The sequence below is a fragment of the Brachyistius frenatus genome, unplaced genomic scaffold (assembly GCF_029030835.1).
Source record: "Brachyistius frenatus isolate BFR_SWC_R1_liver_20210118 unplaced genomic scaffold, ASM2903083v1 Contig_77, whole genome shotgun sequence".
Lineage (NCBI taxonomy): Eukaryota > Metazoa > Chordata > Actinopteri > Embiotocidae > Brachyistius > Brachyistius frenatus.
This window is the reverse complement of record NW_027210676.1, coordinates 980,479-994,992: the sequence shown is the minus strand read 5'-3', so window position 1 is coordinate 994,992 and position 14,514 is coordinate 980,479. Positions and strand designations below refer to the sequence as shown.

At 38.6% G+C, this 14,514-nt stretch overlaps 3 protein-coding genes across 5 annotated transcripts; 1 reads left to right on the top strand and 2 right to left on the bottom strand.

The window, feature by feature from the left end:
* The first annotated feature begins 307 nt into the window (after window positions 1–307).
* Window positions 308–5,189, top strand: tspan3a (tetraspanin 3a). Its single transcript, XM_069708681.1, has 7 exons — window positions 308–507; window positions 1,785–1,976; window positions 2,246–2,320; window positions 2,530–2,631; window positions 2,747–2,899; window positions 3,015–3,098; window positions 4,336–5,189. Exons 1-7 carry the CDS (start codon window positions 445–447, stop codon window positions 4,426–4,428), a joined length of 762 nt encoding a protein of 253 aa, XP_069564782.1. The 5' UTR covers window positions 308–444; the 3' UTR covers window positions 4,429–5,189.
* Window positions 5,190–6,063: 874 nt separating this feature from the next.
* Window positions 6,064–11,778, bottom strand: pstpip1a (proline-serine-threonine phosphatase interacting protein 1a). The gene is made up of 15 exons (XM_069708677.1): window positions 11,690–11,778; window positions 10,493–10,593; window positions 10,316–10,390; window positions 10,142–10,176; window positions 9,932–10,038; window positions 9,758–9,820; window positions 9,194–9,298; window positions 8,576–8,621; window positions 8,217–8,296; window positions 7,591–7,689; window positions 7,415–7,511; window positions 7,129–7,216; window positions 6,962–7,038; window positions 6,638–6,732; window positions 6,064–6,532 (listed from the first exon to the last, which is right to left on the bottom strand). The coding sequence occupies exons 1-15, from the start codon at window positions 11,717–11,719 to the stop codon at window positions 6,401–6,403; spliced, it is 1,230 nt and encodes a 409-aa protein (XP_069564778.1). The 5' UTR covers window positions 11,720–11,778; the 3' UTR covers window positions 6,064–6,400.
* rcn2 (reticulocalbin 2) lies at window positions 10,878–14,514 on the bottom strand. Of its 3 annotated transcripts, XM_069708678.1 has the most exons (9): window positions 14,475–14,514; window positions 14,117–14,204; window positions 13,901–14,041; window positions 13,700–13,802; window positions 13,421–13,617; window positions 13,220–13,333; window positions 13,000–13,093; window positions 12,756–12,895; window positions 10,878–12,564 (listed from the first exon to the last, which is right to left on the bottom strand). In XM_069708678.1, exons 3-9 carry the CDS (start codon window positions 14,039–14,041, stop codon window positions 12,421–12,423), a joined length of 933 nt encoding a protein of 310 aa, XP_069564779.1. In that variant the 5' UTR covers window positions 14,117–14,204; window positions 14,475–14,514; the 3' UTR covers window positions 10,878–12,420. The 3 variants fall into 3 exon arrangements, with proteins under 3 accessions (XP_069564779.1, XP_069564780.1, XP_069564781.1); XM_069708679.1 differs by lacking the exon at window positions 14,117–14,204 and having other exon boundaries at window positions 14,475–14,513; XM_069708680.1 differs by lacking the exon at window positions 14,475–14,514 and having other exon boundaries at window positions 14,177–14,196.

The following is a 14,514-nucleotide window of genomic DNA, read 5'->3' as shown; positions in this document are numbered from 1 at the left end:
CCATACTGGAACTGATACTATAAATGTTTTATGCATGTGGGACGCTTAAGAATCAAGTTATATATATATATATATATATATACCTCCAGATGACAGCAAAGCACTCCCAATGCAATTTGAATTAACTTCTAACCTATATTTCTTATTTTTCACATAATTACAAATACAAGCTAATCGTCGGCAAATAGAAAACAAATAATGCGTACAGAATATTCTGGTAATCAGGCGAATTATTTTCACAATTTTTTTTTTGGTAGTAGATTTTTTTGGGGGGGGGGGGGGGTGTTTCTGGAGGGTTTGTTGTTGTCATTCGGGTTATGTCGGTGGCGCTGTGCGCACCAGCAGCGCAGAGTCGGGGTGTAAATGGAGTGAGAGTGGTGGCATGCCCGAGTAGAAACTTGCGTTGTTTCCCGGCACGAACAGCGTTCAGCTACCGTGTTGAAGATGGGGAAGTGCGGCATCACGTCGTCGAAGACGGTCCTGGTCTTCCTGAACCTGATATTCTGGGTAAGTTTGAAGGTTTTATGCCCGTTTTAGAGGTGCGCCACAGGCCACGCGCTTGCTAAGCTAGTTGGGGCGGCCGACCTCGGTTTCACCAGAGGGATTAGTTTGAGCAGGCGGAGGGAGAGACATTCCCCCAGAGACACGGTTTGGGAATTCCTGTTGACAAGTCGTTATGTAAACTACATTTGATCACATTTTCAAAAATAAAGGACCCTTCGTTTGCTGTGTAAGCTCGCGGAAGTTAAACTATCACTTTTTGAGGCCCCCCTCTCGGTTTCCCCTCTCGGCTTCCCCTCTGCGCCTTCGTGGAGTAGATTCATCCACCGAGCAGCAGAGAATATGATTCAGCAAAAAAAAAAAAAAAAAAAATGTTGATCGTTGCTTAAAAAACAACTGAAGACAGCGGAGCCAGTTCAAAAATAAATGTTTCCTATACATTTTTCCATTTTGCTTTGGTCCAGTTTGGTCTGCAGTTCCAGTCAGTATTCAGATCCTTTGTTTACTGATAATTACAGTTTAAATGAAATACAACTAAGTAAAAAAATTATAAATGTGTTATCAGCCATGTGCATTTAAAGTATGAAGTAGCCTACATTTACATTAGTGATATAGGTGTGCAGGTATTGACTGTATAATTGCATTATTATGGCTGATGCACACACTTTAGGGCCGTTGAATCTAATGCATAACTTTTTATTAATTGATCCCACATTATGATGTGCAGTGTGTAAAATATTACTCTTCAAAGTAACTATGGCTGCTAAATACATTTATTTTAGTGGAAAGTACAGTATGTTTCTCTGGAATGTAAGTCAATATAATTTTAATGAACCATCAAATAGAAATACTCTAAGATAACTACTTAGTTACTTTACACAACTGAGGAAGAGGAGTGTCACTCATGATATACTGCTGTTGCATTTTGGACAATGAACAACAGCTAAATAAAAACAACCCTAACTTATTGTATATTATCCTTGTTTATCAGGGGTGCAGCTGGAACAAGACCGTTAAAAGTGGAAAAATTACTTAAGAAAAACAAACTTTTGTTACTTTTTATTTTAACCTTTATTTAACTGGAAAAGGCCCCACTGGAATTACAAATCTATTTTTCATGGGAGTCAAGGCTGAGATAGGTAACAGCACAACTTAAAAACAAATACAGTTAAGCAGATTTGAACAACACAAACGGAATTACTATTATAATTCTAATAATAATATAATATATTGCAATGTATTGAGTCTCTAATGAGTGAAATATTTGTTTTTGTCACCCACAGGCCGCTGCTGGTATCCTGTGCTACGTTGGAGCCTACGTCTTCATAACATATGATGACTACGATCACTTCTTTGAAGACGTGTACACTCTCATCCCAGCAGTGATTATCATTGTAGTCGGAGCCCTCCTCTTCATCATTGGGCTCATTGGATGCTGCGCTACAGTGAGAGAGAGCCACTGTGGCCTTACAACGGTTGGTGAACCAGTTTACAAATTCAGTTTCAAATAAAAAGTAGTGTAAGTAGTAAAAAGGGTACTTCAGGGTGTATTGTAACAAAGCATTAACATTTTAAATATGGCTGGCCGTAAAACAGCACCTCATTTATCACATTTGATGAAACACAAAACCACAAGGCATCCATTATTCAGTAAAAAGAAGGTAACTTGAACTGGCCAAAGTGGCAGACAACCCCACTTTTTACAAGTGTCTGTTTGTCCTAAGTCTTGAAATTTAATCCACAGTTTGTCGTCATTCTCCTGCTGGTTTTCATGACAGAAGTGGCAGTGGTGGTTCTCGGATATATTTCCAGAGCAAAGGTGAGACAGTCACATACAAGTCAGTACATGTTTGTTTTTTCAGCCTTTCTTGATATTTAACTTGTAACACAGCAGACACTCTCCGATAACACCTGGACAGTCACCCACTGATACCTTAATGATATAATCCACTTGTGTTTGTTGCCATGTTAGTCTGGATCGTCTGTGGAGATGTGTCCACAAATATTTAGTCTCACCCTTCTTAACAGGTGGAAGAGGACGTTAATAGTTCTATCATGAAAGTTTACGATGAGTACAACGGCACCAACAGCAATGCCCAGAGCCGTGCCATCGACTACGTTCAGAGACAGGTGACGACTCAAAATCCTTTTTCCTTTATCACCCGTGCCTCTGGTGCTGTTTCACCTGTGTGCCTATTTGTAAGTAGTTGACACGACTCTTGACTTTTTGTTGTTTTTGTTTCAGCTTCAGTGTTGTGGGATCCACAATTACTCAGACTGGCAGCACACACGCTGGTATGAACAATCAAAAAACAACAGTGTACCAATCAGCTGTTGCAAAGCTAACTTCGGGAGCTGCACAGGGTCTCTTAATCATCCAGAAGATCTCTACCAAGAAGTAAACAACCTCTAAATTTGTCACGTTGTCATACGAGAGACAGCTTTTTTTCTAAATAGAATCACTTCTCCTAGTTTCATATACTTGAACATTGTGTGTGTCTGTGTGTGTGTAGGGTTGTGAAGCTCTGGTCGTTAAGAAGTTAAAGGAGATCATGATGTATGTCATCTGGACTGCGCTGACATTTGCTGCCATCCAGGTATTTATCTTCTAACCCTTGTTCCATATACCATAACTAGTTTTTGATATTAAAAAAAAAGAACTTGCATTGCAGAACTTTTTTCTTCCCCCTTTGAACGTGAGAGTAATTACAAAAACAATTTTGACACGTGCTCACACGATACTGCCTACTCATTTCCTACCCTTTCATTTGTAAAACCGTTGATACATTATTTAGAGTGACACAACTCACACGAATTGACTTGTTTCAATATCAGAATTTGATGCATTTGGTCAAATAACAATTACTAATCTCGAAGAGCTGCATGATTGAATCATTTCCATTCAAGTTAGTTTAGGGCACACCCCTAAGTTAGTCTGCTCGGCTCTAGTGAGCATGCTCTGCCCATAGAGCATGCCCAGTGTGCTTTCATCTGGTCAGTGTGGTAATTTCTCACCAGACACCAGATTTAAAAACTCAGTGTACTGTGAAATACAGAGAGATTTACCTGGCAGCGATGGCTTTATTTTGTATTGTGTGAACTTGTTTGGGTCAAATGTTAATGGGTGTGCATTTATATGGAACAGTCCCATACTCCATGCATAATTTAAAGGGTTGCTACCCTTTAAATGTTTTTGACTTCTCTACTTTGTATGTAAAGTAAACAGACTGTTAAGAGTAGCAGGTGATGGACATTTAGCTGCTTTTACATTTGTTTTTATTGGTATCATTTTTTTCCTCCTCAAATTGTCTGTATCTCAGAATTAGCCACCATTAAACCGGATTTATGGATTCCGTTTTCTTCAGACCTCATCTGACATCTGTTTGAAAACACTCCCTCATTCACTTTTGCTTGCATACTGCACAGAGTATAAAAACCATGTACTGTGCAGATGGAAGTGCTAATCAGCAGCAATTACGGTGTATAAACATATACTGTAAATATGCTCCTCTGCTCTATTGTAAATTGTAAATACAAATCTATTCTATCCGTTGTAAATCTATCTGAAGTTGAGCAACATGTTTACCTCTTACCTTTACATAAGTTTGTTATTTTGTTTGCAGCTGTCACAAGTGAACTTGTGACTTGATGAGACAAAGATCTGCAAGATTATATTTAAGCATAATTCCACACCCTGAAAGCTTACATTTTATTTGTCGAACCTATTTATTTTCTGATTTACTGCTGAAGTCGTGAGCAAAAAAATGCCGCACCATAAGGCCTTAAACTGTCTGAGGATTTGTAACTGACATCTACACCGTCTCTTTCTTTTAGATGTTGGGGATGCTGTGTGCTTGTGTTGTGCTGTGCCGCAGAAGCAGAGATCCTCCCTACGAGCTTCTTATTACAGGGGGCACCTGCGCATAGACGACATATTTCTCACCAGAACACTCATTCAGAATGTATGGGTCATTGGTGAGAGCATGACACAAATCTATTACCACACTAACCTTGACACACTAATCACAGTATACTTATATATTTGACCTGTTTCTCCATAAAGCTACTGGCCAAATTCTTCAAAGGTCAATGAGAATGAGACAATTGTCTTTTGCTCCGAGGACGGTGTGATGACCTCATTCTTACCTAACTCAAACCTTGTTAGTCGTGTGTGGAGCCGAGATACGGACAGTGTAATTTCCTCATTGTTAGTTTGCACTATGCGTATGGATTACATTTATTATATTATATTTTAAAATCCGTCATGTACTTGAATGAAAGATTGTATAATTTTAGCGTGTACCTCCACTGCTATTACTATTGCTACTGCTATTCTACGACGACTACTACTATAACAGCTCACTTATGGTTTTAACCTCCCCTGTCACCAGCAGTATTCTGTCCACAAATTGTTAACACCACAGCCCAGGTCAATGACATAGCATGTTTTTGTGTGTAAAATATGTAACCTAACTGTAGCTTTTGCTTATGTGATCTTTATTTTAGGAATCAAACCTTTTAGTGTGAAGGGTGTTTGAAGTAATAATGTAATCTAATGTAATGTTTGAGTTTGTCTCAACAGTCTACTGATGGTAGCTTTAGAATAGGATTTGCTGATGTGTAGCAGTGGAAAGACTCAAGAATGTAAATAAAACATATGGAAGGTGAAAGTTTGAAATTTTATCAAATATGTTTTCTGGTTTATTGTTTACATTTCTGTCAGAAATAACAGAAATGTAAAATGCCATGTCCAAACAATGCCTAAATTCATTGCTCGTTGTCACTGGGACAAACAAGTCGTCTTTGTCCCCCGAAAAAGACGTCAAAGTTTAGGTGTTTCTATTGTTGGATGGGTGTAATGGGTTCTCAGACATCATGGTTTGAACTGAGTCGAAAGGAACTTTTTACAAAAATACTTCTATCTGCTTCTATGACATCTTGTGATCACTGAACAACCATTGTGGACATTTATACACATAGAATAGTGGTAAGAGGAAACCACTTTGGTGGCTTTGCAGTGTCACCCACTGCAGTGTAACTAGATACCTTTGAGCCTAAGAGAGCAGACCATTCAGCCACATGATCCAAGAATAGAGCCGGGTCTCATCTTTTAACACTTTGAAAATAGTCATTACTGCAACAAATGAATCATACGAGGGGAAAAACAGTAATGCTGCATCACATGCTAAATTAGCAGCTTTCTTACTTAGTGTGAGCTAGAAACAATGTTGATGGTGTGAAAAAAAAAAACAGAGGTTTGGTCTTTTAAATTTAATAAATACAAATAAATGCTTCACAAACACTTAATCTTTTTTACATCCAGAATAATATAATAACTATACATAGTAATTGTATACAGTCCTATGACAGAAATGAAACAGTCTGCCCAACCTTTAAGTCACCAAATATGTTCATATATTACAGTATGTGAATATAATTTAGTATTGTGATCCTGTGCAAGAGATCTCCCAGATAGCAGATAGGCCAAAGTAATATGTAATAAATCATATTTTCAAATAACCATGATAGACTGCCTAAAAAAATATATATATATTTTTTTTTATTATTTTTTTTTTTAATCTTAACGGTAATTTTTTGTTGATAATAACAAAACAATCAAACAGGACCAATGTGTTGCTGTAAGCTTTTCAGCCTAAGGATCTCGAGGTAAAATCCATGCATACTTTGTGTTTTCCACAGTTTTGTACTACTACTAGAGGGGTGTCAAAGTGGGACATTTTCAAATCCTGCTAATGGGGGGCATCAATGATAATGTGACAGGAATTGTAATGACAGATAAGCTCAAACTGATCAGTCATTTGAAATGACCAGGTCTTTTATAGATTTACAGGTGGAAATGTAGTAGTTTTGCAGTTTTTAACATGGCTGCCATGTAAACTCACTCTTGAGCTAGATAGGAGCCTGGAACCAAACCAGAAAGGCCATTTCTTTTCACCATCCACCATCCATCCTCACCTTGTTCTATGAGGACCACCACATCCCCAACAGATACAGAAAGTTCGTCCTCCCCCTAAACAAGGACAGAAACCATCAACCAACAGATTAAAATGAATAAGAATTAAAATATGTGAAAGTGTTTCTCGAAGAGGTTAAAAATCTATGCGACGAAGCTGACCTGTGCCACATAGTCATACATGGCTTTGTACTCCCCACTGCTCAGCTGGGACGCCTGATATCCGGGAATGGAAGCATAAACTCCTTCTGATGTTTCTGCAAATGAGAAATAATCAGTTACTGAGTGTAGCGACTCAAAATGTGTAACTGTTGGTATCACATTTCATCAGATAACATCTCATCAGATCAGTAGCAAGACAGGGAAATTATTTGTTGGTGGTGGTGTGAAGTGGTTTCCTAACCCTTTGGTCTAACATCAGGTCAGTTGAGATATCTTATCATTATTTTGAAATTGCACTTTATCTTGACAGCTCTGGTACTGTACCAGCAGGTTGTGTAACTGGTTCATTGATGCTCAGCTTGGACCCACTGGAATTGTTCCCCTGCAGAAGATTTGAAATCCTACAAGTTGGGGAAATGACTCATTAAGGCAACATTGATAATCATCAGTTTTTATCATAATTTGTTTTGCTAACATTGTGAAATTCTGACCTTTTCCTGACTCCTCCGACAAATCCACCACAGCTATTTCTCTCATCTGTAGAATTCCTCTCATAGTAGCTTTGGTATTCAATTTTAGCTGCGGAGAGACCATTGGTATTCATTAAATAAAAAGATATTGCTTCATGGGTTATGTCCTGTTACATACAGCATCACGTGTTCCCCGTGACAGACATTCAGCTAACTGTTTTAGCTCCAGCTGAGAGATAACAGTAAAATTTTCAACTTGGAACATATTCAAATCCAAATGAGGAAGGTCAGCAGGGCGGGTGCTTACCTGGGGGGGTTGAGCCAGTTCTTTTCATCTCCACAAAGCAGTTGTTCTCTGTGACGATGTCACATTTTTCCAGCGCTTTCCTCACATCCTCGTAACACTGAGAGAGCAGGATGAATTCTAAATATACAGTGCAGTGTATCGTCTTTCTGAGGGTGTGTAGAAACGGCTGCACCCACCTCATCATCTTTCACACTCTGCATTGATAGATGGTTACAGTGCACCCACAAGGCATTCCTTAGTTCGCTGAGGCGGTCTTCTTCTTGCTGCTGAAACATCTGCAAAACAGTTCAATTGAAAAACTAGGAAATAATCCAGAAAACATTAGTGTATGTATATTTCTGAAATGGAAAAGACTGCTCCTTGCATGACAAAAGTGCCCAACATGCCTTTAGTTTCTCTACAATCTGTCAACTCAAACGTTTAAAGTTACCATTTAAATGCCTTTACAAATATATTTTAGTCACTTGAACTGTATGTGCAGCTTTCCTGGTTTGTTTTGTGTTTTGTTAGTTACCACCTCCAACTGACCTTATAGGGATTTAGAAAGTTGCTTAGCGTCTTCAGCTGTGTTGATATCATCACACAACACATTGTTGCCCGGACATTTTTTTGTAGATTAGTGATTCACAATGTACTTTACAATTAGGAAGTATTACACATCCTCGTTGGCTTAAAAGGCCTCGGGTAATACCGCTATTGGTCTAAGTCTGTACATTTTAAAAAGCATCAAGCCATCAAGTGCAGTCCTGACTTGACAGATACAAGAAGAAACAAGAAAAAAACACATCCTCTGATACCGTACCTCACACGTCTCAATGTGCGTTGATTCCCACTCTTGACGGATCTTGTCAAGCTGGTCAATGTTTAATTTGTACTGTTTCTCTGAAGACAAATGAAATAATTGTAAAAGAAAAACCAAGACCTTCTATGGCACAGATTTAATTATTGAATGTTATTGTACCATTTTCATATGTCATTCATATAAACATGGGTTTATATAGTGCATCATAAATTTTTTTTTTGGGGGGGGGACCTCAGTAAAAGAAAAGCGAGCAACCGTCATTCTAAGAAAGGTTTCTGGTGAACCGCCGTGGCTTCCTCTGTTAAATAACATTTTCAGTTTCAACATTCAGCGTCTCACTGATGATTTTTTTTTCTTACCCGCCTCTTCTGCAGCTTCTCTGCACTGCTTAGCTTTGTTGTTCATCTAAAAAGAAAAGAGAACAGAATATGGCACATTGGCGTTATGTTATCTTGTAGGAAATGGGGTTTATTTATTGTTATATGAGAACACAAACAGTAAAATAAGTGGTTAGTTTATTATGGCTAAATCAAATCATAAAGTCAAAGAAAAAAAAAAATACATTTCCCAATCTCTGTCAGTGGTGTGGAATAATAACCCCTCTGTTTACTATCAAAATCTATTTATTAAATATATATATTCTTCCTAATAAACAAAATAGCCCTGTTTTTGTGTTAGTGTTTGTATAAGCATGTATCATTAATTAAGTGCCCATTAAACTGCCAAATATTAGACAGATATGATAGAGGACTAGCATTTCTAGTTCTAGCCTTTCTATTGTGGCTGAAGGGGGGAGGTTTCACTGAGCTCACTTTAAACCTGAAGACCTACCTACAAGCATGATTTAGTGATGTCAGATCTAGTTTGGAAGCAACTCACGGTCCAATATGGAACTTACACAAGTATCATGTGGAAACCTGAAAAATTATGTTCTCGTAGAAGGTCGTAGAATGAATCACACCACAGCGCAGATTTACCTTCTCAATCTGTTTGGGGGTGGCTGTGAGGGCGTTTCCTGTCTTCTCAGCCGTTTGCTCTGCCTCATCTGCCTCCCTGCACCGCTGCTCATAAGATCTTTTAGACTGGGCGGAAACCAGAACAGAAACCATACACTGTAAAACTATAACATCCCTGGTTTGTTCATTAGGGCTTAGCTCTACTTCTTAAAACCCTTGACAGGAAGAGAGGATGATTTTGAGCCAAGAAAGAGATGTCATGCAAGTGCACCGAGAAAGAAAATAGATCACTCATTTCCTTCCTCTCAGTGGAGAAAAACACGAGTTTCAGCTCCTAAGTATAACCATCATGTCAATGTTTTATAACACTGGCATATACTTTCAGCAAAACCATCTGCCTCCAACCAAGCATGACTGTTCTTTTACATCTTTTCACAATAAGGTGTAGCTGCATACTTCAAGCCATTGTCTTGCTTATACAAATGAGATATGCAAGAGTCTGTGGAAACTGTTAACAAGCACTACCACAAATCTCTGGAGGTCTGTTATTATTATAACTTTAAATAACCAATGAGTTGATCTTACGTCTATTGTTTTTTTGTAGAGGGAGGTTTTTGTCTTCTGCACCTTCTCCATGATGACATCAAACTAAGAGGCAAGCACAAATTGTCACAGAAAAATGTCATCAGAAATCTACAAGGAGAGAGGCAACTCTTTTTTCCCCCTCTATACAAACAAAGAATAGCATTTCATGGGTACCTTTTTTCTCTGCTCTTTCTGTCGCTCTCTGAACTCCTCAAGTTTCTTCACCTCCTCCTTCAGCAACCCAGACAGGTGAATGTGCAAGTTTCCTATTTTTTCAAGTTCTGAAAAACAACAAATCAAGTGGCTAAACATTGACAGAGACATGCAGAGATGCCTACAAAAATACTCAAGCAACCTAATGGAGGAAGTTTATCTTGTTCTTACGTGTTTTCATTTCATCAAAACATGTTCTTAAAGTGCTGTGAAAGGAAAATGAACAAAGCACATTCTTAAAAGATGCCAGTTTTATGCATTGACATATTCCTTTAAAACAAGATTATGGCTTATAGAGAGTGATTAAACATATTCATGATCAAATGCACACACACACACACTTACCAGATCTCATGTAACCCCCCAGCCTTGCGAGCAATCGTGACCAGTTCCTTGCCATATTTCTCCTCTGCTGATGCCCTACATTGGCAATTAAAAATCATATGCTGCAGAACCACATTTTAATGACAGCGATTTACTGATTCATGTAGCGTACAATTTTCCAGAAATCGGTCAGCTTACCTCATTTTCATGAGCTCCTCCATGTCTTTGCACGTCCGTCGACCATCACTAAGTCTTTGACTGATGGTCTCATAACCAGCATTGCTGATGAAGTCAACTCCCTATGAAAAAGGCCAAAATAAGGATAGTTGTCTAAAATGGATTCTCACTTTAATTTTAATTGTTTCTGTTGTTCAGCTTTTAAAAAACAAAGTTATCACCTTTAGGGAAAAGCTGATGATTTGAATGAGACTCAACAGCAATGTTCGCTAAGGTCACTCTACTTAATTTTTTAGATGGATTATTTTCCATCTAGATGTATTGTGGTACCTTACCTCAGCTACAGTAAAATGGAAATTTTTACATGCTGGGCTGTAAATGGAAAGCAACGAAGAGGGAGACACACTGGAAGTACCCACTCATTTAAATATGTTCTAGAGTTACATTTTACATACATGAAGACTGATATAACACTGAGGGTGAAGGGTGATAGGGAAGCTCACAACTTCATGTTGTAAACGGAAGCTATGGTGGAGTGGAGATGATTGTCTTCCAGTTCCTGATACATTGCTCGGGGTAATGGTGTTAAACTTGTAGTGCTGGTAATTATTTTTGAGTTATGGTCCGTTTCACACATTTGTTAAAAGGGTGCTCTGGACAGGAGTGAAAATATGCAGTGAGACAGCGAGACAAATAAGGGAGATGAGCATGAGCATGCTTAACAGGAAGCCCACAAAATGAATTTCAAACTTATGGTTACGACCATGACATCACTGTGGTGAAGTATTTTTGTGTTCTTATACACAAACTTCGTGCTGAGAAAGAGCTGCTTCGTTTGTGTGACACACCTGGTTTTGGATGAATTAGGGAGGATGGACACAACACAGAAATAAAAATGTTTTTTCACATCAACACTATCACCATTCAGTGAGATTCAAAATGAGACAAAGCAAAACAATTTGAGATAACTGGAAGATGAAACATAGGATAAAGTATTTAAAAAACTGTAGGCAGGCTACAAATGATGAAAAACATCACTAGTATACAGTAAACACTGTCCACATCATATAAAAAGCATAAATACAGTAGGTTTCATAACTCCAGTGAACATATTGAATACATCACTGGCTTCACAGTTCAATAAAACTTATGGTCAATTCATCTCTGAACATGAACATCAGCAAAAAATAAGGAATCAATTGTATTACTCCAACTCACCCAAAAGGCATCTTTAAACTGTAATGTCATCTTGGCAGTAGTTACAAATAGTCCCTGCTGGAGAATCCACTCGACTTTAGATCACGTTAAAACTCTCAACAGCGTAACAGACTGAAGCTCGAAACAAGTGAAACGACTCATGACACATTCAGGAAACAAGCCTTCACTTACTTACTCATTTGATTTAAATGAGGAAGAGCCGCAACATGTCAGTGATTACCACAACTCAACTGACATGAGGAATAACAGCTAATGCAATTGCAAAAAAAAGGTTGTATAAACGTAATCAAAACCAATTTCTTTAATTACAGACTGTTGGTTTAATCACCTACAATTTTTTTTTTTTTTAATGTCCTTAATAGGTTGTTAACATTTAAGTCCCAGCCAAACCTCCATGTAAGGAGCGCTCAAAATAAGAGGAATTCCCGACAACATTATGCAATCCAGGACTTGGGCCTGCTGCAACACATGTACTCTTTTGTAACGCTTGTGATGTTTAGATTTAGCTGACGCTCATTTTAGAGGACACTGACACTTTGTGACAAAAGCACGTGTTGCAATATAGGCACGTTACTGTCGCAAATGATTATTACCCGATAGGATCAGCAATCTCTGGAGAGTGGGTGACGTAAATACCATTACTAATCTCAAAGTACAACACAGAAAATAAATCACACTACATCCTCAAAAAAAACAAATGAAGAAACACAACAGTAACCAAAAACATCTGGTTATAACTCATCATGTGCTACGTGCAGCTGTCTGCCGTAGTCTGTCACTTCACTGTTCATGAACGTCTCTTGATTTTTCAAAACTTCAGCCTTTGAGATGTGCCCATCTCCATCGTGGTCCATTTCCTTGATGAGGTGAAGAGCCTGTTGATGACAAGGAATCAAAAAATAAATCAGGAAATCAGCTACCATAACCATCTTGGAAAAATGATATATAATGCTTCCTGACAAGCTAAAGGAGCATCTTAGGTATTAAAACTCAAGAATTTGGTGTGACGTATTGTATCTATTATACCAAAAAAATCTGTGCACATGAGGGAGCAGTTGAGTCTTACTTCTTCTCGTGCTGAACCGTAGCTGTTAGGTGCAACCCAGCGGAGCTGCTCTTCCCGATTTAGCTTTCCATCCTTATTTTGGTCATAAAGCTCTTCGAATCGCACGGTTTCCTCAATCTCCCACTGTGAAGGGGAATCCTCTGATAAACAAAAAACAAAACATGACCACTGCATATGTGACACGAGATTGAACACAGAAGAATTAAGCATTGTTCATGTTTTAAAGTAATCTCTATGGTCTTACCCTCACCACGAATGTCTCCAATAAATTCATTCAGAGAGATGAAAGCATCTTTATCCGTATCATATTCACTCAATACATCTTCAATGGCAAAATCCTGTTAAAAATGAAAGTTAAATCAATCAATTTTAACATGAAACAAACACAAAAAAAACAGTCTTATAATGAATGGAAGAATTGATTAACATATCAGGTTTTAAAGTAGGAGCCAAACTTGTCTTACAGCCATGTGATCCACTTCAGAAGGGTGGGTGAAGGCAAGAAACTCCTTTACATTGAGGCCAGGCGTCCCATCCACATCAGCAAAATCAAAGCGCCTCTTCTCCTTCAGATGGAGCTAACGGGGATATGAGCCCGTGTTATTGTCTCACACATATAATAGGCTGTGGCATAATGTGTAACAGGACAGTCAAAGTGTGCCTACATGTCTGAGAGACTCCTGCTCTGGATCCTCTAGATCAGCGTTGACGTCAAAACTAATAAGCTGGTCATGGGCGAGCGTGTTGTATTCCTCCCATGTTACAACGCCGTCTTTGTCAGTGTCAAACTCGGGGAACCGCTCCTCTGCATCGTCCAGAGCATATTTCCTGTAGACGTGCTGAATCCAAAGAGTGATCTCTTCTGTGGATAAAACAGAGAGCAGGCTGAGTGTGACCTTTAACGCCACTATGTTTACATTTACTTTTTAGAACTATAAAGTTACCTGCACTCAGCAGATTGTCACCATTCGTATCAATCTTCTTTACAATTTCCATCATCTTTTTCCTCTGATGTGCGGGGCTGAGTTTCTTTATCTCATCCGTGGTCTAGACATGTATGAAATAAACAGGGTGAGCAGGTGATGAAGGAAGAGTAGAAACAGGGCTGAAGAGTGCAAGAATATAAATACAAAATATGAAGCCACCTCATCTCCCAGCAGGACATTCATGTCGTGTTCAGGGTTGTGCTGTTGGCCGACATAATGATCTTCATGAAGATGTTTATGAGAGCTTTGTCCAAATCCAAACTGAAGTAACAGCAAGACCAACAGCGAAGTGGATGCCATCTGTGGAGAAATACAATTGATAAGAATAAAACATTTATATGGCAATAGAAAATAAGTGCACACGTTAAAACTGACCTAGCAAAATGCAATTGCGCAGCCTGGTGGCCAACTGGTGGAAGTTAAAATAAAACCTACTAAATCCACTGTGAGCTGCTGCGTAGGTCTGAGATGAGAGACAGAAACAAAAAGAATTGATGCCAGGTAGAAATATTTGAGGTTGTCGAGATGGTCATTTATAACTGTTTATACTTAATGGTTTGGGAGGAAGAGAGAGAATGTGACTTGATAGGCTACAGACTAACAGAAGTTGAGGACACAAACAAAAGGTTCAGACAAAACGAATAAGCAGAGTTAAAGACAAGGCAAAAGAGTCAGTAATAACGTAACTGCACGGAGCACACAAATATTATATGAATGTTTTTTGTGCTCTCACCGTGGAAAGTTCTTCTAACAAGTGTTGAAGTCAGGGTCGT

Excerpts from the sequence above, each read along its gene's own strand:
- tspan3a (XM_069708681.1), top strand. The coding sequence starts at position 445 with ATGGGGAAGTGCGGCATCACGTCGTCGAAGACGGTCCTGGTCTTCCTG. Across the intron at positions 2,321-2,529 it reads GATATATTTCCAGAGCAAAG|GTGGAAGAGGACGTTAATAG; the intron begins GTGAGACAGTCA and ends CCTTCTTAACAG. Across the intron at positions 2,632-2,746 it reads TCGACTACGTTCAGAGACAG|CTTCAGTGTTGTGGGATCCA; the intron begins GTGACGACTCAA and ends TTTTTGTTTCAG.
- pstpip1a (XM_069708677.1), bottom strand. The coding sequence starts at position 11,719 with ATGACATTACAGTTTAAAGATGCCTTTTGG. Across the intron at positions 10,177-10,315 it reads GGGGGGTTACATGAGATCTG|CACTTTAAGAACATGTTTTG; the intron begins GTAAGTGTGTGT and ends TTCCTTTCACAG. Across the intron at positions 7,690-8,216 it reads CGCACATTGAGACGTGTGAG|ATGTTTCAGCAGCAAGAAGA; the intron begins GTACGGTATCAG and ends ACTGTTTTGCAG.
- rcn2 (XM_069708678.1), bottom strand. The coding sequence starts at position 14,041 with ATGGCATCCACTTCGCTGTTGGTCTTGCTGTTACTTCAGTTTGGATTT. Across the intron at positions 13,803-13,900 it reads ATGTCCTGCTGGGAGATGAG|ACCACGGATGAGATAAAGAA; the intron begins GTGGCTTCATAT and ends ATACATGTCTAG. Across the intron at positions 13,094-13,219 it reads CTGAAGTGGATCACATGGCT|GATTTTGCCATTGAAGATGT; the intron begins GTAAGACAAGTT and ends CATTTTTAACAG.